At 55.1% G+C, this 19,654-nt stretch overlaps 2 protein-coding genes across 2 annotated transcripts in view; one reads left to right on the forward strand and one right to left on the reverse strand.

Moving 5' to 3' along the window:
• Positions 1-1,784: 1,784 nt before the first annotated feature.
• On the reverse strand, positions 1,785-3,060 carry LOC129468964 (sterile alpha motif domain-containing protein 1-like). Its single transcript, XM_055255006.1, has one exon. It carries the CDS (start codon positions 3,058-3,060, stop codon positions 2,317-2,319), a length of 744 nt encoding a protein of 247 aa, XP_055110981.1. The 3' UTR covers positions 1,785-2,316.
• BMP8B (bone morphogenetic protein 8b) overlaps positions 2,901-19,654 on the forward strand; it is a 31,958-nt gene continuing 15,204 nt past the window's right edge. Inside the window, exons 1-3 of the mRNA XM_055255200.2 lie at positions 2,901-3,805; positions 16,960-17,149; positions 17,550-17,698. Coding sequence (XP_055111175.1) covers positions 3,469-3,805; positions 16,960-17,149; positions 17,550-17,698 — 676 coding nt within the window. The 5' untranslated portion in view covers positions 2,901-3,468. The remainder of the gene's footprint in view (positions 3,806-16,959; positions 17,150-17,549; positions 17,699-19,654) is intronic.

Consider the following 19,654-nt stretch of genomic DNA (forward strand, 5'->3'; position numbering starts at 1 on the left):
ATGTGTACTGAACCCTTTTTGTAGGAAAGCCCTCACAATCCTCACCTGGGGAAATTCTGCTATAAGCAATTAAAGGCCACGGAAGGATTCAGATTTTCATTTGGAAATATGCATTCTGTGGAATGAGTGAGGGCTGGGTGGGGTGGGTGGTGGGATGAGAAATAAGGAGACCAGTGGGGAGGAGGTGCTCCATGAAACACCTGAGTGCAAGGCAGCGTGCACAGGCTCAGGGATTCAAGAGGCATTTGAAGGTAGAATCAATAGACTGAACTGCCCACGGGAGGGAGGGACATGTCTGCGCCAGGGTTTTGGCTTCTGGCTCTGGTCATGTCTTATCAGTCATTGGATATAGCTTCTGGCATCTAGCAGGAAGGCCTGCCCTGCTAATATATTTGGAGTTGGGTGTGACTGTATGGCGGCACTGAAGCCAGGGTGGATGCACTCATCACCAGGTCGAATCTAAGGGGAGAACGGGACTGTGGACAGACCCAGCGGACATCCATGTTTTAGAAGTGGGCAGGGAGGAGTGGTCAGCAAGGGAGCAGGCGTCCTTGAAGCCAGGGGGGGGACAGCGTTTCAAAAACAAGAGGGCAGTGTGTAGTAACCCTCCACATGCAAGTTACAACAGCAGAGAAGTTTTCATCTATCGAACCAGCAGAGATTGATTTATTTATGTATTTAACAGTTATATCTAGTGTTGGTAAGGGTGATAGAAAATAAGCACCCTCATGCTATTGAGGCAACAGATAATAAGTATCAAAAACCATAAATAATGTATATGCTCTTTGATTCAAATATTCCATCTCTACACGCCTATAATCCCAACACTTTGGGAAGCTGGGATGGGCAGATCACCTGAGCCCAGGAGTTCGAGACTAGCCTGTCCAACATGGCAAAACCCTGTGTATACTAAAAATACAAAAATTAGCCAAGCATGGTGGCGCACGCCTGTAATCCCAGCTACTCAGGGGGCTGAGGCACAAAGACCGCTTGAACCCGGGAGGCGGAGGCTGCAGTGAGCCAAGATCATACCATTGCACTCCAGCCTGGGTGACAGAGCAAGACTCCGTCTCAAAAAAAAAAAACAAACAAAAATCCATCTCTAGAAATTCATCCTAAAGAAATCACCATGGATGTGCACAGATTATTCTACAAGATTGTTCATAACAACGTTTTATATAATATATAAATATAAATATATTATCCCATAACATAAGCTTGATTAAATAAATTATGATAGCAATATGATGAAAAAATACCACGAAGCCAGTAAAAAAAGTGTGCAATAATTAATGGCATAGTGAAATATTGCAATATAACGTGAAGCAAATAAAGCAAGTAAGATCCTGTTTTTTGTATTAAAAAATACACATACGTGTAAGAAAAAGAGACATCAAATATTACCAGTGGTTATCTCTGGAAACAGGGATTTGGGTGATTTTAAAATTTGTTGGGGGTAATATTTTTACTTTTCTGTACTGACCTGGTGTAAGTCCCTTAACCGCAGTGTGCCTCAGTTTGCTCATTTGTTAAAAGAGGAGGTTCCAATGGTATGTACCCCCTGAAGATGTGCAAAAGTGATTATGAAACTATTTTCAAAAGTTTCTACAAAAGCAAGTTACCTTTGTAATCAGGAAAAAGTAGTTCTTTTAGTGCTCTGAATAGTGTAATAATATTTATTTTATTTCATTTTATTATTTACCCTTGCAGAAATGTACTTCTTTGGTAAAAGACAGACTAGGCATGTGCTTAAGGCGCCAGCAAATGACTATTTACATTAATAATTTATTTAATATAGACATTTTTATTGAAGTGATGACTTCAAAATGTGATTTTTGGGGGAATTATACACTTGCTTGGTGGTTTAATCTTCAATCCACATGGGGGGCACCATAATCTCTGGTGCCCAGGGCCCTCGTCTAGCCCCTGTGAGGCCCTTTGCGGTCCCTCCCTTGCCAGCCCCTCCAGCCTCCGCCATTTACCCCCTGGGCTTTCCAGGTTCCACTGAGCAGCTGCCCCCCTGCCCCAGCCCAGCTCCACTGCTGCTGTGTGACCTGGCGTAAGTCCCTTAACGGCTGTGTGCCTCAGTTTCCTCATTTGTTAAAAGAGGAGGTTCCAATGGTAGGTACCCCCTGACGATGTGCAAGCATCACAGAAATGACACGAGACACACACTCAGAACATGCCTTGCGCGTGGCAAGTGCTGACTGTTACCTGCCATTATTAGGCTCCCCCGCCGGGGTCTCAGGGCCTTGGCACAAACTCTTCCCTCTGCTTGGAGCACTTCCCTCCACTGACCTTTCCTGGCGCTCCAGGTCAACTCCAGGGGCCTTCCCAGTGCAGTCTAGGTGCCTTCCCCTTCTGCAGCGCCTGAACCACGCAGGAATAAGTAAGGCGACAGCGCGCCCAGGGAAGAGCAGAGCGTGCAGAAAGGGGCTGAGTTAGTCGAGGCATTTCCGCGGGGATCCTTCTCCTGCCAGGCCTGCACCGGGGCCGTGGCGACTGAGAAGATGTGCGCACACAGGTAGCTCCCGGGTGCTCTGGAAGGGCCCCAGAGCTCCTGGCCCGGCTAAAGGCAGGAGGCGGGTGCGCGTCTCCCCCGCAAAGCTGGATCAGTACTGGGGGCGCAAGGGGCGCAAGCCGCGCAGCAAGGGCTGGCGGGGGGGCCCCTCCTGGGGCGCTGCCCGGGCGCACGCGGGAGCCAGGTGGGGGCGCAGGGAGGAGCAGCTGAGCAGCTGCCGGGAAGGAGGCGCCTGCAGCACGCCACGGCGACCCCCGCATGCCACTGCAGGGCGGCCGGGCAGCGCCGGCCGGGGCCGCACCACTAGCGGGACAGGAACGGCGCCGCGGCCCTAGGATCTCTGCGCCGAGGCCCGCGGCGGGAGCCACGACGGCCATGACCACGCTGACGCCCAGGCTGCGAGCCCCTCGCCCGGGCCGCCCGCCCACCCGCCACGCCGAGGTAGCACCTCGGGGTCGTACCACACGCTCACCGGCCGCAGCTCCGGGCCCCCTCGCGGGCGTGGCCCCCGGGACCAGGCCCCGCCCCCGCCCCCTCATTGGTCAGTCCCGGGGTGGGGGCGGGCGACACCGACCCCTGGGCAAGGCAGGGACTCGCGGGAATCGCACCGCGAGGGCGGCTGCAGGAGCTCGCCCATCGCCTCTGCGCTGCTCGGACCGCGGACACAGCCGAACTGGCGGGCACGACGGCGACAGACGGATTGGCCGACAGTCCCAGTCCGCAGAGTAGCCCCGGCCTCGAGGAGGTGGCGTCCGCGTCCTCTCGTCCAGGAGCCAGGACAGGTGCCGCGCGGGAGGCGCTCCAGGGACCGCGCTGAGGCCGCAGTCGCCGCCCGCCCCGCCCCGCCCCGCCGCCCGCCGAACCCAGCCTCCTTGCCGTCCGGGCGTCCCCAGGCCCAGGGGCGGCCGCGGAGCCGATGCGCGCCCGCTGAGCGCCCCCGGCCCGCCATGGCCGCGCTCCCGGGCCCGCTCTGGCTCCTGGGCCTGGCGCTGTGCGCGCTGGGCGGGGGCGGCCCCGGCCTGCGACCCCCGCCCGGCTGTCCCCAGCGACGTCTGGGCGCGCGCGAGCGCCGGGACGTGCAGCGCGAGATCCTGGCGGTGCTCGGGCTGCCTGGGCGGCCCCGGCCCCGCGCGCCACCCGCCGCCTCCCGGCTGCCCGCGTCCGCGCCGCTCTTCATGCTGGACCTGTACCACGCCATGGTCGGCGGCGACGACGACGAGGACGGCGCGCCCGCGGAGCGGCGCCTGGGCCGCGCCGACCTGGTCATGAGCTTCGTCAACATGGGTGAGTGCGGCCGCCAGCGCGGAGACCCTCGGAGTAAACTGGCTGCAGGGGAGGGGCGCGCCTCCGCGGGCGTTGCCGGGCCCTGGCCGAATGGGAAATCACAGACGGTGGACGCGAACCACAGGGGAGTGGGACCGCCGTGGTTAGGGAAGGTCTAAGGGTCATGGGGCCCCCTGGGCTGCGGGGTGGTCAGGAGCAGGGTGGGGGGAACTGTGGACTCCCAGGCGCTGCCTTCACCCTGCCCCAAACGCACCCAGGAGTAAGAATCAAGTGATGTCTTTGCCCACCTGGGCTGCCCGGGGAAGACATCCTGGTCCTGGGGAGACAGGTGAGTAAACAGAGGCCAGGATGCCTGTCACTGTGATAAGGGCAGTACTGAGGAGAGGGACAAAGTTCAGCGTAGAAACCTGTGGTCACATCATCAGAGTGACCAGAGCTGAGTCGCGTGCCCTGAGTCCACAGCAGGCTCTTCCCTGTGCGGAGCCTGGGTGGGGTGCGGCTGTCAGGGGAGCGGCTGGGGAAGAAGCAAACTCAGCTCGCTGGGGCAGGGACTGTGGCCTTGTCGCCCTGGGCCCAACACCTGGGATGTGATCTGGTATGGGGTGAGTGTCCGGTCCTGTGGAATGGTCCAGTGGGCAGCTGGACCCACTTTGTTCTCCCGGGCGAAGCCCAGCTTTTCCTGTCTGCAAATGTCTTGTATCAAACCCTGGAGCTATTTATTCCTTAAGATCTCAGAAATTTTTTTTCCAGTACTAAACTCTTTGGCCTATGGTCGTGTAGTTACTGTTGGTCAGGTCCCCCATCTGCTTCGCCTCCTGTCTGTGGCTAGTGACAGGCCGGGGTCTGGGGAACCAAGGACCACAGATCAGCCCAAAGTCAGGGAGCTGTGGGGCTGAGAGGAGGGAGGGGGTCCCTGGCCCCGGCCATCAGCTTCCCTCCACAGACAGCATCATTAATTCTTCATCTTCGCGACAACCCTGATAGCAGCCACGGTCTTCATCCCTATCTCCCAGATGAGGACAGTGAGGCTCAGAGAGGCAGCGCCATGCCTAGGACAGCGCAGCCTCTACGCCGCTGAGCCAGGACAGGCCCAGGAAGCCTGACTGTCCATCCAGGGCTCCATGAGATGACATTTCTGTTGTCAGGTCAGGCTTTCAGGGTGCAGAGAGCTTTCTGAGGAGTCTGGGCTGAGGAACACAGGGGACTGAGCCGCAGCAGGTTTTGTGGGGCCATCAGCCATTTGCTTCCTACACTAGGGCAGAAGAGGGCATGGCCAAGCCTCTGCCTCCCGCAACCCAGAGCTGGTGGTGGGGGTGAGCAGCAGGAGGCAGCCGTTCACCATCGCTGAACGCCCAGTGTCAGGCACAGGACTCTGGCCGGTGGGATCTGGATGCTGCTTTTGTAGTTAGAGGACAGGGTGGGGATGTGGGACAGAGGAGACCATCCGTGAAGCTGGGGCTGGGGCTCTGTCATCAGGACAGGCTGACACTGGGCTCAGGACCAAGAAGAGTTGTCCAAGAATGTCCCCGGGGGAGCCGCCCATCAGAATGAGTCACCACCACCCAGCCCACATCCTACCTCCCCTGGCATCCCCTGGGTCAAGGCATGCACAGCCTGGTGGGGCTGTTGCTGTGAATTGGGCAGGGCCTACCCCTCTGTGTGACCTTAGGGAAGTTCCTCACCCTCTCAGCCTTGGTTGCTCCTTGTAAAATGAGGTGCCTGGTGATCTGTCCTCAGGGTTGTTGTGTGATTGGTAGAGGGGCAGGAGTAGAAAGTCTGTGCTGCTCCCCTCAGAGGGTGAACCTGTACCTGGGCACTGTTGGCCTCCCAGCTGTGGCCCAGCCTTAGTGTGGAGGTGACAGGAACATCTCCACATGTCTTGTACACATGTAAAACTTAGAAATGGATTATAAAAGCCAGCCAAAAAGTGTTTGTACCTGTTTTTAGAATGAAAAGTAGCATGTGAACTTTCACAGCCTTACAATTCCTCAATTAATTCATGTGAGACTGTTTTGCCAGCCCTGTTTCATGGGCTCAGAGAGGTTAAATAGCCAGCCCAGGGCCACACAGCACATCCGGGGTGACATCCACGGCTGCGGATTTCAAATCCCAGCTTCTTCCCACACCAGCTTTGTGCATTTCATGAAGACCCGGGGCCTCCAGCACTGCGAGATTAACAAGCAGATCGTTGTTAGTGGAAGCCCAGGCTGCGGGTGGGCGCAGCCAGCTGTCAGAAAGACCTTCTTTATTCTGCTGTGCTAACTGCACTAGTAGAACTCTCTCAGTTAGAGTAGCTTTAACTGGTAATTACTGAGGCTGGGTGGGGCGGGGTGGATGGGGAGTGGATAGACACATACCAGGATGCTCTCCATGTTTGGAGGCCCCTGGAGGTTGGTGGCCCTTCTCCTGCCTCAGCCTCCCGAGTAGCTGAGATTATAGGCATGCGGGCAGAGGCCACCAAGGGATCTAATAGCAGGGTTGCTGTGGTGTCACCGCCCACACCCAGGCTCCCACACCTGCTCCTGCCAGCTCCACCTCTCCTATCAGCTTCATCTGACTCCTGAAAAGCCAGGCCTGGTGCCCCTAGGGCCCAACTCTTGATGGCAGCCTGTGGGACCCAGGGGGCAGGGCTGTCACAGGCCTTCCACCATGGCTCAGGCCTCTGTGCAGAGCAGGTGCTTTAGGAAGCCAAGCCTGTGTCGTGATGTTCAGAGCCTGCACTGGGAGGCCAGGGCTGGGATCAGAGCCTGGCCCGTCATCCATATCAGCCTGTAGACCTGGGCTCTCTTGGGCAGGACAGTGATGGAGCGGCTGGATTCTGTCCCTGGTCTCTCTGTGCTCAGGGAGGGGAGAGCTCTAAGCTGGGAGGCAGGACCCAGGTTCTTGTGCTGCCTGGGTCCACCATTAACGCCTGCATGTCCTGAGCCACGGCCCTTCCCTTCCCTGGACCTCTGCTTTCTCGTCCATTCTACGGTGATGGCATCAGAAAAGCAAGGTGCCTCCCAGCCCTGACCCTGTGGCTCTGTGGCCGAGGCGCCTTCCCACAACACCGCCATGCCTTGGCCCCAGTGCCTCAGGCCAGCCCGGCCCCTCCTGAGGGAGGAAGGATGGCAGGAAGGACCACCTCTGCACACTCCTTCTGAATCCTTCTCCACCCACGTCAGCAGAGAGGCAGGTGCCCATGTTCCAGATTGAGAAACTAAGGCATAAGCAGGACTAGCAGGCAGAAGTCCAGCCAGGATCAGAATGCAGGCAGCTTCGTTTTTGTCCTGATCCCTTCCTGAATCAGACAGATTTGCTCCTGTGGTCTCCGGTGGCCATGGACAGGGGTGTTGATGAACAGAGCCGTCTGGATTTGGGAGAAGCAGGACTGAGTGGGAATTCAGGACCTGGCCCAGGTCCTGCTCTGCCCTTGCCAGCCGTGTGACCTGGAAGGGTGGCACCATCTCCGTGGGCCCCAGGGCCACTTCCTTTGGTTCTTTACTAGGGACCTCTTTCATTTTCTCGTTCATTCATTCAACAAATAGTTATGAAGCACCTACCATGGACCAAGCACTGTTCTAGTCGCTGGGGATATAACAATGAGAAAAGTAAAGTCCCTGCCCTCAGGGAGATGGCTTTCTAGTGCGAGAGACACATAATACATACATGAGCCCTAAAGGTAACTGTCGGGTGTGCTAGACAGCAACGCCCCATCTGGAAACAGGAGGGGCTGAACAATGGCAGGACAGACAGGGCTAGATTGGGGGTTTCTGACCTGAGACCCACACACACGGAATTTGCATCCTGACACTGACACCTGATCTCAGTGTGATCTGGGCTTTCCAGTCAACCTCCCCAAGCCTCAGTTTCCTCCTCTGTAAAATGGAGATACTCATCTTATGGGGCTGTTGTGGGCTTGTGTGAGATGATACCCAGCGATGCCCACGTGCCCAGAACCTCTTCCTTCATTGGTATCTCACAATTGCCATCACATCTGTGTTTGAAAGAGAGGAGAGAGAGGCTCAGAGCAGGTAGGTGGTTTTCCTAAGGCCACACAGCAGGTTATCTCCCTGCCTCCACATCCTCTGCTCTTCTCCAAAATAGCAGCTGCCTCTCCACACAGCCCAGGGCCTGGCCCACCATTAAATGCAGTGTGTGCTGCTGAAATGGACTGTGTTGAATGGGAACGTGTGATGTAAACTGAGACTACTGCTTAAAAAATATGTTTTTATTTTCAGAGACAGGGTCTTGCTCTTTCACCCAGGCCGGAATGCAGTGGCATGATCATAGCTTACTGCAGCTGCAAACTCCTGGCCTCAAGCAATGTTCTCACCTCAGCCTCCTGAATGGCTAGAACTACAGGTGGGCACCACCATGTCCAAGTAATTGCTTTAAATCTTTTGTAGAGGCGGGATCTCATTATATTGCCCAGGCTGGTCTCAAACTCCTGGCCTCAACTGATCCTCCTGCCTCAGCCTCCCAAAGTGCTGGGATTGCAGGCATGAACCACTGTGCCCAGCGTTTTCTTTTTTCTTTTTTTTAACTGCATGCATTAATGCTCACTGTTTTGCAACTTTGTTGTTTTTCATTTAACAATAAATCTTTTATCCATCTTAAAAGTCAGCTATTAGGGTGACTGTATGCCCAAAGGTATTTGTCCTTGCAATAATTGAAGGTGGATCCCTTTTCCCCAAAGTTCTGTCTGGCCACCAGAACGGTGTACCCTTTCGATCCCTAGTGACTGGTCCTACCCATTTCTGCAGTGTTTTCTCACCCCTGGAGTAAATGATTATGACTGCCCTCATTCACAGAGGAGGAAGCTGAGTCTCAAAGAGTGTAAGTGACTGGCCCCGGGTCCTGGATGCACAGACCCACAGGAGCAGATATGAAAGGTAGATCACAGCTGTAGGAGGGTAGGCCCTGGAAGTGGGGCAGCAGAGTGGTGGTTAGTGACCCTAGAGTGGGGCTCACTGGCTTTCAATTCTGGGTCTACTGCGTAAGAGCTATGAGCTGTTGAACAGGTCATTTAAAGTCTCGGCATCTCAGTTTCCTCATCTTTAAAACTGGGATAATAATGCCTGTATCCGGCCAGGTGTGGTGGTGTGTGCCTGTAATCCCAGCACTTTGGGAGGCTGTGGCGGGCGGATCACTTGAGGTCAGGAGTTCAAGACCAGCCTGGCCAACATGGTGAAACCTTGTCTCTACTAAAAATGCAAAAAAAATTAGCCAGGCATGGTGGCGCAGGCCTGTAGTCCCAACTACTCGGGCGGCTGAGGCGAGAGAATTGCTGGAACCCGGAAGATGGAGGTTGCCTGGGAGACAGAGCGAGACTCTTTCTAAATAATAATAATAATGCCTGTATCATAATACAATGATTAAATAGGTTAAGGCACGTAAAAACTTAGCAAGTGTCTGGCCAGGCACGGTGGCTCACGCCAATTCCAGCACTTTGGGAGGCCAAGGGGGGGGTGGGTGGATCACCTGAGGTCAGGAGTTAAAGACCAGCCTGGACAACATGGTGAAACCCCGTCTCTACTAAAAATACAAAAATTAGCTGGGTATAGTGGCGGGCGCCTGTAATCCCAGCTACTTGGGAGGCTGAGGCAGGAGAATCGTTTGAATCCAAGAGGTGGACGTTGCAGTGAGCCGAGATTGCGCCATTGCACTCCAGCCTGAGCAACGGGAGCAAAACTCCGTCTCAAAAAAAACAAAAACAAAAACGAAACTTAGCAAGTGTCTGGCACTGCTCAATAAGTGGCTGTGGGTATTATGAGGGAAGGGCCTGTGGGATTATGCCCTACCCCCCAGTCATTTACTTAGGGACCTAGAGCAGAGCAGTAAAAAGCATAGCTCCAGGATCTGACCAGGCTGCCTGGGTGAGATCCTCATTCCACCTAGGCCTCCTTGTACCGGATGCTGTGGGGGGCTTCCCAGAGCTTCTCTTCAGCATTGAGTCCCTCATGACCCAGCTGCCTGGAGTGCTGGCTGTTGACTGCTCACAGGGGAGTCCTTCTCTAGGTTTTTTTTTTTTTTGAGATGGAGTTTCGCTCTTGTCACCCATGCTGGAGTGCAATGGCGCGATCTTGGCTCACTGCAACCTCCTTGGGTTCAAGCAATTCTCCTGCCTCACCCTCCCAAGTAGCTGGGCGTACAGGCACCCACCACCACACACGGCTAATTTTGTATTTTTAGTAGAGATGGGGTTTCATCATGTTAGTCAGGCTGGTCTCGAACTCCTGACCTCAAGTGATCCACCCACCTTGGCCTCCCAAAGTGCTGAGATTACAGGCGATAGCCACCGTGCTCTACCCTTCTGTAGGTATTGCTTGACTGGGCCCAAAGAACTGCCCAAGGTTAGGCACCATCCCTGGGGACACCCAACATCCAACAGCTGGTCTATGGCAGTACCAGTGCCCAGCCCCCTTGCCTTAAGGAGAGACAGCTCTAAAGGGCCACCAGCCCCAGAGCTCCCCTGCAGTCTCAGTTATCTGAGGCCTTTGTTGTGGTTGCATCCAAAACTTGCTCCCTTCATTCACTACAAAAAGCAGTAAACTTTCCAGTTTCCCCAGTAAACTTTCTGACCCAGTGTCTGTTGCTCAGAGAGCCTAACCTAAGATACAATTTATACGATTATAGTCTAATTTATTTAATGCTCTGAGCCTCAGTTTCCTCATCTGTAAAATGGGAGAGCTACCTCATCAGATGATTAGGAGTATTAAATGAGTTAATCTGTGTAAAATTATGAACAGAGTGGCTGGTCAGTGCTCATTAAATGTCAGCTTTATTTGTTTTTAGCCCAAGGCCAGCTGGTTAGTGGCAAGACCAGAAGCAAAAGTTGGTGATTTCCTTTAACTGATGGCTCTATCTTGAGTAGCAGCTGTTCCTTCTGAATAGTCCTGGACCCTGCACACATCAGGGTTCTGGGGAAGTTGATGGCTGCAAGACCTGGGTATGGAGAAAGTTGACTCGTTCAGGGCTTTAAGAGCAGTCTATGAACACTCCTTAGCAAGCACTGCTGCAAACCTACTGTGTGCTGTTCCTCTTCCTGTTTATCTTGGGGGCTAATAAAAGCATAGCCCCAGCCCAACCCAAAGTCTGCTCATTTACTGAGAAAGAGAAGCCCAAAGACAACTCAATGTGAATGATCCCCAAATGGGAGAAATGTCCATTCACCCGCTTGGCAAACATGGTTGTGAGGGTTCAACAGCGCAGAAGACCGACAAGATCCTTCTCTCGTTTTCTGGGAGACAAACAAGGCCGAAGGAGAGGAGGCATGGCTCCCGGCTGGAGATGGGGTCTCGCTGTGTCACCCAGGCTGGAGTGCAGTGGTGCGATCACTAGCTTGCTGCAGCCTCAACCTCCCAGGCTCAAGTGATCCTCCCACCTCAGCCTCCCAAGTAGCTGGGGAGTGCAGGTGCCCACCACCATGCCCAGCTAATTTTTAAACATTTTTTTATAGAGACGAGGTCTCATGATGTTGCCCAGGCTGGTCTTCAGCTCCTGGGCTCAAGCCATCCACCCACGTCAGCCTCCCAAAGTGCTGAGATGACAGGCGTGAGCCACTGCGCCTGGCCTCTTTCATGTTCCTGAAATGCCAGTTCCTGAAGTGAGAATCCCATCACGGCTTTTCCTGCTCAGGAGCTTCTGTGTGTCCCTTCAAGCCAGAATGGAATTCACATTTCCCCAGCCTGGCATTCAGAGTTCAGCGTTCTAGTCAACTGCACCGCTTGGTGTTCCCTTGACATATCTGCAGCTTGGAGAGGCCGTGGATGAGGAGAAATGAATGTAGACTTTGGAGTCCAGACAGACTTAGACCCAAATCCCACCTTGGATGTTTCCAGTTGTGGCCTTGTGCAAATCGGTTAACTTCTGGGATCTTTAGTGCTCTCATCTATAACCTGGGATGAATAATGTCCCCCAGAGGGTTGTCATGGTGCCGCCTTCACCATGGCCCTCGATGGTCCCGCCTCCTGGGATGCACAGAGTTCTGTGTCCCCTCCTACACTGTGCCAGTGCTGGTCTGTGTGCCCAATAGAATATGACACTAGTGGTGATAGGTCCCTGCCAGGATTAGTCTATAAAAAACTGTGGCTTCCATCTCTCGGATGCCTCATTCTGGGGGAGGTCATGAGGTGAGCAGCCCTATGGAGAGGGCCACATGGTGAGCAGCTAAAGACAGAGTGTGGAAGTGGATCCGTCAGCCCCAGCTAAGTCTTCAGAGACTGCAGCCCTAGCTGACAGCTTGCCTGTGACCTCATGAGAGACCCTGATCCAGACCTACCCAGCTAAGTTCCTGGATTATTGGCCCTAAGAACAATGTGCAACAATATGTGTTTGTTGTTTTAAACTGCTGCATTTGCATAATGAGTTACACAGCAACAGACAACTAACACAGTCAGGTTAGCATGAACAGAAAGGACGTACCACGTGTGCCCAGCATGGTGTCTGACACACAGGTCAGTGCTTAAAAAGTGTGACCTGGCACAGCATCTCCCGCCTCTCAGCCTTTCCCTAGGTGACTCTTCAGTTCTCTTCCTCAGAGTTCTTCCACCCCTCTTGAATATGTTTTCAAAGAAAGTCTTCTCTGCCTCCTTCTTCCAAAGCCCTGTACGTGACTGTGACCGTCACTGGAGCACCTGTCCTGCATTGCGTGCACTTCTCTTAGGATTCCAGTCGCTTTCTGTCTGTGTGATGCAGGGGCCACCTAGCGCCTCTTTCTCCTCTTCCCCAGCAACCCCTAAACAACCTGAGCATAGGGACCAAGTCTGACTCTTCCTGGCACCCCTCATGGTGCACCCAGCCCTTGAGTGGCAGGAAATTGAGGGAAAGAGGAACCCAGCAGGAGGCAGGGAGTGCCAAGAGCAGGGAGGAGCCTGGGCCTGGTCAGGTGGGACAGAGTGGGGCCAGCCCTCCCTGTCTGTGTGTGGGCCGACAATGGGTGCCACGGCTCCCTGGGCCCTCCCCTGGGACCCCAAGTCCCCACAGAGCCCTGCCTGGAGGAAGGTGGCTTCACTGGCATTCCCGGACGTCTGTTGATAGGAGGGCCTTGTTGACGGGTGACCCCCATCCCAATATGTCCCATTGAACTCCAGGGACACTCATTTCACACTGGCCCCAAGTGTGAACATCCACATCACAGGCCTCTAATCTGACATGGGCCTCTAATCTAACCCTGGAAACCCTCTGCCCCTCCTTGGCCTCAGTTTCCCCATCTCTGCAGGGTTGCCTGAAGGCCTTTCCAGCTCTGACTAAAGAATGTGCCCACCCCCTGCCTGCTGATGGGGGCTCCTCCGGGCTGAGGCACAGGGTGGGGAGGTGCTCCCAGCCCCCCTCCTCCCGGAACCTCTTTCCCATAAGCAAGAGAGGATGTGTCACCGTGACCACTTGTTTCTGGAAAATTCCCACAGTTCAGTTCTTTCCCAGGATTTCACTGGAGGAATTGCGTCTTTCTTGCTCACATCTCCTGGGATCTATTCTTGGCCTTGGCAGGCTTGATGTGGTGGCGTGTGTGGGTGTTCCCTTTTAATTTGGGGTCCAGAGCTGTCTGAGGCCTGGGCCGGTAATTATGAGAGCAGCACCATTTATGGAAACAGCCCTTGAAGCAAGCCAGTGATGAGGCCCGGCTGGAAATACCTCAGCATGGAGCCCTGGGCCCGCCTCGAGGCGGTGCTGAGATTTCTGGGTGGGAGGAGCCCCTTCAGGATGCAGAACCAACAGGTCATGAGTCCCGCCCTCCCTTGGCCTGCAGAGGCTGTGGGGCCCAAGCCTTCTTTTGGGTCTGAAGTGCCCCTGCCCCCTGCCGTTGCTGCCTGTGGAACCAGCCAGGCAGGCCCGGCCCATGCGCCCCGGGGCTCTGGGGGAGCCGCTGTCCACCCTCAGGGGCCAGGCCGGGAGAGGAGGCAGGTCCACAGCAATGGGAATGTCAGTGGCTTCTGATGGAGTCACACGGGGACATGGTAGCCACACCCAGACTGGCAGTGATACGCAGCCCAAAGGGCTCTGAGTGCCGGACACTGAGCCGCTGTCCTGGGGACAAGAGGCCCTTGGGAAGAAGGGGCCGGGGCACCCCCGCTCTGGGGCCCTGGAACACGGCGGCCGATGAGCCGACATGCGAGCCTCCCGTGTCCACCCACGTGGCTCCGTCCCGGCCCTCCAAGGGCTCGCTGTCCAGAGGAACAGCCGAACCAGAGACAGCAAGCCCTGGCATGGGGGCCGGGAGAGGCTGAAAGCCTGACCTGCCTGGGGTCTGAGGACTGGGAGGCTTCTCAGCCGGACTGAGAGGGACGGGGCCACCCAGGGAGAGCAGCTTCCAGGAGGGACTCTGGCGGAGGCGTCTGCAGGCAGAAGGCACAGAGGCCCGAGGGACAGATGGCAGGGCCAGCGCAGGGAGGGCCCTGGGACACTCTTCCTGTGGGGAGGGTCTGAGGGGAGGTGGGACGGGTCACAGGCCACAAGATTCTGCTCTGAGCTGGAGGATGAGGGTGTCTTTTGAAGTCCCACTTTTTGGTCAGAAATAAGACAGATTTAGGTTGTCTGGGTGAGACTAAATTGCCCAGGGCACAAAAATAGCCAGAGCCCTTGTTGATGTTGGGCTGAGGGTCGCAGGGTTTGGCATCTGGAGGCCTAGCCTGGAGTGGCAGGCACAGGGCCCCAGATGTGGCCAGTGGAAGCCACCTCCTGCCCACAGGGGCCTTTCCTGGAAGCATGGGGTTGCTTCCGAAGTTTGCTTTATCCAAGGCTGGAGGAGGAGGCTGAGGGTTCCATCAGCACAGGTTGGTGATTCATGATTGTTTATTTTCCCAGGAGTCACATTAAGGTGGTTTAGGTGGTTTAGGAAGCAAATTCATTTGCTGCTTCCCCAGACAGAAGCTGGTTCGGCGTTAGACCATTTGGGGCAGCTTTTATGATTTTGTAGAAAATAAACATTTAGAAGTGCTTGTGGAACCAGGTGTAGCTTGGTCTGTTTCCTGTGACCAACGAATTGCTCTCTGCATATGTCTTTTCATATTTTTGCCAATACGTCTTTGGAATTCTTGTGTCAAAGGGTAAATTCATATGTAATTTTGCTAGGTATTGCTAAATTCCTTCTCTACACAGCATTCCTATCAGCAATGCCTGAGAAAATGTTCATGTCTGATCTTCATCTTTTTCCTTCTCAAAGGCCATATGGAGGGCCCTTTGAAAAGCACCCATTACTCATGAGCCCATAACCTTTTCTGTTTCCTCCATAGCATTTACAGTAGAACAATAGAAATGACATCCCATATTTTACTTGCTTTTTGTTTGTATTTTATGTCTTCCGTTAGACCGTAAACTCCATGTGTGTGGAAAAAGTATCTCGTTTATTGTTGTATTGCGCAGAACAGTGTTGTACACACAGTAAGAACTGGATAAATTTATTTCTAAATTAAACATGATGAACTTATTAGATGAGTGAAAGAATACATTTCTTTAGAAAAACTTAATTCAAAGTATTATTTCTGACCAAAAAGTAAGACTTCAAAAGACACCCTCGGGTGCTGTGGGACAAGGCAAGTTCATTTCTTCTCCGCCCTGGGCTGGGATGAGCGGCCACCTCCTCCTGCCCACACACGTCTGGACCCGTCCCCTGCCCCGCACAGCTGTTCGCCTGCCCGTGGCTGGACCAGGTCCCCACCGCGAGGACAGGAAGTGCTCCCCACATCCGCCTCGGCCCGCACAGCCTGGTGCTTTTCCAAACCTGACTGTGGTCACTGAGCCCAGTAACCAGAGAGAATTTTTAAAAAGACTCACAAACATATCATTGAAATCTCAGTGTTGGGTTTTGGGGAAGGCACTGGGCGGCTCCCACCCCTGCTTTCCGGAAACACAGATTTCTAGAGTTTGAAAGGGACGGGAGGCTAAAGTGAGACTGCCCTAAATATAGCGTCCTGGGTATTTCCGGATATTTCCGGACACCTGGGGAGATGTGGGCTTTATTCCGCAACTGCAGCCTTTGTTTGATTGGCAGCCCAGCCCCCGCCACGGGGCCCTGCTGCCCATCTCACTTCCAGCCCGGCCTCTACCCTCGCCTCCACCGTGTCTTCTAATTCCCCTCCACCCACGCCGCCTCCCTGCTGCCCCCGTCCCCTGTGCTTCCCACTGGCCAGAGGCGCAGCCCAGGCTCCTGGCCCGGGATTCGCACCCTCAGCAGGCAGGCCGCAGCAGAGCTCATGTGCCGTCTCCAACATCGCTGACCTGTGGGCACCTCCACCCTGCGCATGCGAGGTTCCCTCTACCTAGAGCACCCTCCCTGCCACCTTCTCCACCTACCAAGACACCATCTCACCCTTCAAAGTCAGTTCAGATGCCACCTGCTCAGATCCCACCACCCAGTGAGACCCTCCGACTTCCCCAGCACCTGACTGGCCTCTCTGGGAGTTGTCACTCCTGCCCTGGTTTTTCTTGTTCCTTTCCACGTTTCCCTCCTTCCTCGTCCACCTTGTTCCAGAAAGGAAATGTGGGTCTCCTGCCCTCTGCTGTTTCCTAGTGCTTGCTTTCCCTGCCCTGCCCTCAGGCCCCTCTGCTCTGGCCCTCTGCCCTGGCTGGCCGGCCCCTGCAAGGCCTGTCTCCCTGACACCATGGCACATTTGCACTCATGCCTCCGCCCAGCTCAGCTGTCAGCCCTGAGCCCTCCCCTGCCGCACCTCCCATCCAGGCAGTGGGCAGGCTCTGGATGGCTTGTGTCCCCTGAGATGCCATCGGTTATGTCGGTTATGTCCCTGTCTACCAGGTTTCCCTGCAGGGCCGAGGGGACCTTTTCTGCCTTGGGTCCAATGTTCATCTTCCCTTTAGCCTGGAAGTTCCCAGAGGAGGCTCCCTCCTCTGTCCCATCTCTGAGTCCCAGGACCAGACGGGACAAGAAGGGGCGCAACAGGAGTTAGGGGTTTGGAGCCTGGGGCCTGCTGAGCACCAGCCAGATGCAGGGCTCAGGGTGAGCCTGGCTGCAGGGCCTCTCGGCCCTGTCTACACCCCGGGACCAAGCCTGGAACAAACGTTTGCACAAAAGGAAGCCGGCCCCACCCAGGCCTCTCTGGGTCCCCTCCACCTTGAGTGGGTGGCTGGGGGTGGTGGCTCACACCAGCTCTGCCCACTCCAGAGCCTGAGCCATTCTGACATTCCGAGTGCCAGCCCAGCTCTGCTGTGTCTTCTAGTGGAACGAGACCATGCCCTGGGCCACCAGGAGCCCCATTGGAAGGAGTTCCGCTTTGACCTGACCCAGATCCCGGCTGGGGAGGCGGTCACAGCTGCAGAGTTCCGGATCTACAAGGTGCCCAGCATCCACCTGCTCAACAGGACCCTCCACGTCAGCATGTTCCAGGTGGTCCAGGAGCAGTCCAACAGGTGCCTTCCCCTTGGCCCAGGTGCCCCCTGCCCCTGCCCGCCTCACAGTCTCATGGTCAAGACAGCCCAGCAGGGAGTCGTGGCGGGCTGAAAGGGAGCCTCAAAGACGGGAAAGATGCTTGGCATGAGGCCCCTGCACTGCGGGAAGAGCCCCAGCGACAGTCTTGCCTTCAAGTCCCTGCTCTGCCATCCTGGCTGTGGGGACTTGGATGAGTCACTGAGCCACTGAGCCTCAGTTTCCCCATGTGTACACCTCTGTGGGCTGAGGCAATGAGATGAGGCTCAGAAGGGGTGCAGCCAGAGTCAGGTAGGAGACACTCCGGTGACAGCCCCCAGTGGGCCCTGGAGACACGGAGGCAGCGGTGCCGGCCGCCAGTTAATTGTTCTTTCATGTCCACAGGGAGTCTGACTTGTTCTTTTTGGATCTTCAGACGCTCCGAGCTGGAGACGAGGGCTGGCTGGTGCTGGATGTCACAGCAGCCAGTGACTGCTGGTTGCTGAAGCGTCACAAGGACCTGGGACTCCGCCTCTATGTGGAGACTGAGGATGGTGAGGCTGGGGGCTCTGTGGGAGCAGCCCCTGGGGCTTCTCTGTGCCAGCACAGGCAGTGGTCATGGCTTCCTGTGGCTCTGGGTGCCTGGCTTCACCAGCTGTGCCCGCTGCAAGGGTCACTGAGGTCCAGGGCACAAGGTCTGGCCCAGTGGGGGTGCTCCCTCCTCTCCGTCTGCTTCCCAGGAAGCAGGCAGTTCTTCCCACAGAGCAGCCTCCACCTTGGGAGTTTCTGTCCTGGGAAGGGAAGGAGGGGAAGTGGCTGTACCCTCAGGCACTGAGGCCAGGAGGCTGGGTTTGAGGCCCAGCTCGGCAGTGCCCTGCCTCAGTGACCTTGGCTGGGACTTACCTTTCCAGACCCCGTCTTCTCTTCCGCAGGATGGGGATTCACGCCCTTGTTCATTCCACAGGTGACACTGGGGAGAGCCTCTTTTATGCCAGGCAGGAGGAATACAAAGGCCAAAGTGGGCACGAGATGGGTGTGTTTGAGGCCCGGCAAGGGGGCGCCATGGAGCAGTGGTGAGGGCGGGGGTCCCAGGGCCATTCTGAGTCAGAGTAAACCAGGGCCAGGTGCTGGGGTTCTTAGCGTCGTTTATTTTATTTAATAGCAGTGGAGGATGACAGGATCTGATTCAGGTTTTAAAAGAGAACCCTCTGAGATACCCCTTCTCGGGGTGGAGCAGAGCTCCCCACCCCTTCCATGGGTTGTACCCAATGACTTGCTTCCCGAAAGTGCGGTGTGGACAGGGCGTGGGGGACCTGACGCGCAGCGCCTCAGCCAGGTGAGGAAGGCTCACTGCAGTGACAGGCACGGCGCCAGCATGTGCCCAGGGTGTAAGGGAAGGAGAAGGCCACTGAGCCTCAGAGGGCCCCCTCCGTGAACCCGAAACCCCAGTCTAGCCATGAGAAAACCGTCAAACCCAAAGAGAAGTGCTTTCCGCAGAATACCTGACAAGCGCTTCTCAAAACCGCCAAACTCATCAAAAAAAAGGGAAGATTGGGAAATTGGAGGAGCCCAGAGGCACCTACGGAGACCAGCTCAGTGCATGTGGGGTCCTGGGTGGAGTCCTGGACCAGCAAAAGAGCATTAGGGAAAAGTTATGAAATCCAGATCAATCATGATGTTTACTTAATAATAAGATATCAGTACTGGTTCATTAGTTATGAGAAAGGTACCCTACTAGTGTAAAATATTAACATTTCCCAGAGGAAACTGGGTCCAGGTGTATGGGAACTCCTTGTGTAGTATTTTTTTTTTTTTTTTTTTTTTTGAGACAGGGCTTCACTCTGTTGCTCAGGCTGGATGGAGTGCAGTGGCGCAATCACAGCTCACGGTAACCTCCAACTCCTGGGCTCGAGCGATCCTCCCACCTTAGCCTCTGTACCGTCTTTGCAAAGTTTTATGTAACTATCAACTGTTGTAAAATTAAAACTTAATATATGCATAAAGTAAAGAACCCCCTGACTTCAGTGGAGAGAGGAGACTGAGATGGACAAGAGTGAAGTCAGAGAGACGTGTGGGGGCCCCACAATGGTCCAGGTGGGTGCTGTGAGCGACTTGTTGGTAGCAGTGGAGAGGGAGAAAGATGAGTCGATTTCAGTGTCAGGACACACTTATAGCTGGTGAGGAGGTGAGGGAATGGGAGGAAGCCTGAATGATGTGTGGTTGAAGCCAGTGGATTTTTTTCAATAGATTTTTCTTTTTGCAGAAAAGATAGATGAAGGGCAGGTTTGAGGTGGGTGGCCAAGGGTTCTCTTTTGGCTGGAATATTACTGAGCCCCTTGGGATGTTACTGAGATTACTGGTCCTCATGGAAATGCCATTCCAGGGACAGGTGAGCGTGAAGACCCAGGCGGGAGAAGTGCTGGCATGTAAGTGGGTTTAAAGCATGGGATGGGACCAGGTCATCTAGGGAAGGAGGGTAGTGATGGAGAAGAAAGAGGGCCTGGCCCAGA

This window comes from Symphalangus syndactylus, chromosome 12, assembly GCF_028878055.3.
Source record: "Symphalangus syndactylus isolate Jambi chromosome 12, NHGRI_mSymSyn1-v2.1_pri, whole genome shotgun sequence".
Taxonomy (NCBI): Eukaryota; Metazoa; Chordata; class Mammalia; order Primates; family Hylobatidae; genus Symphalangus; species Symphalangus syndactylus.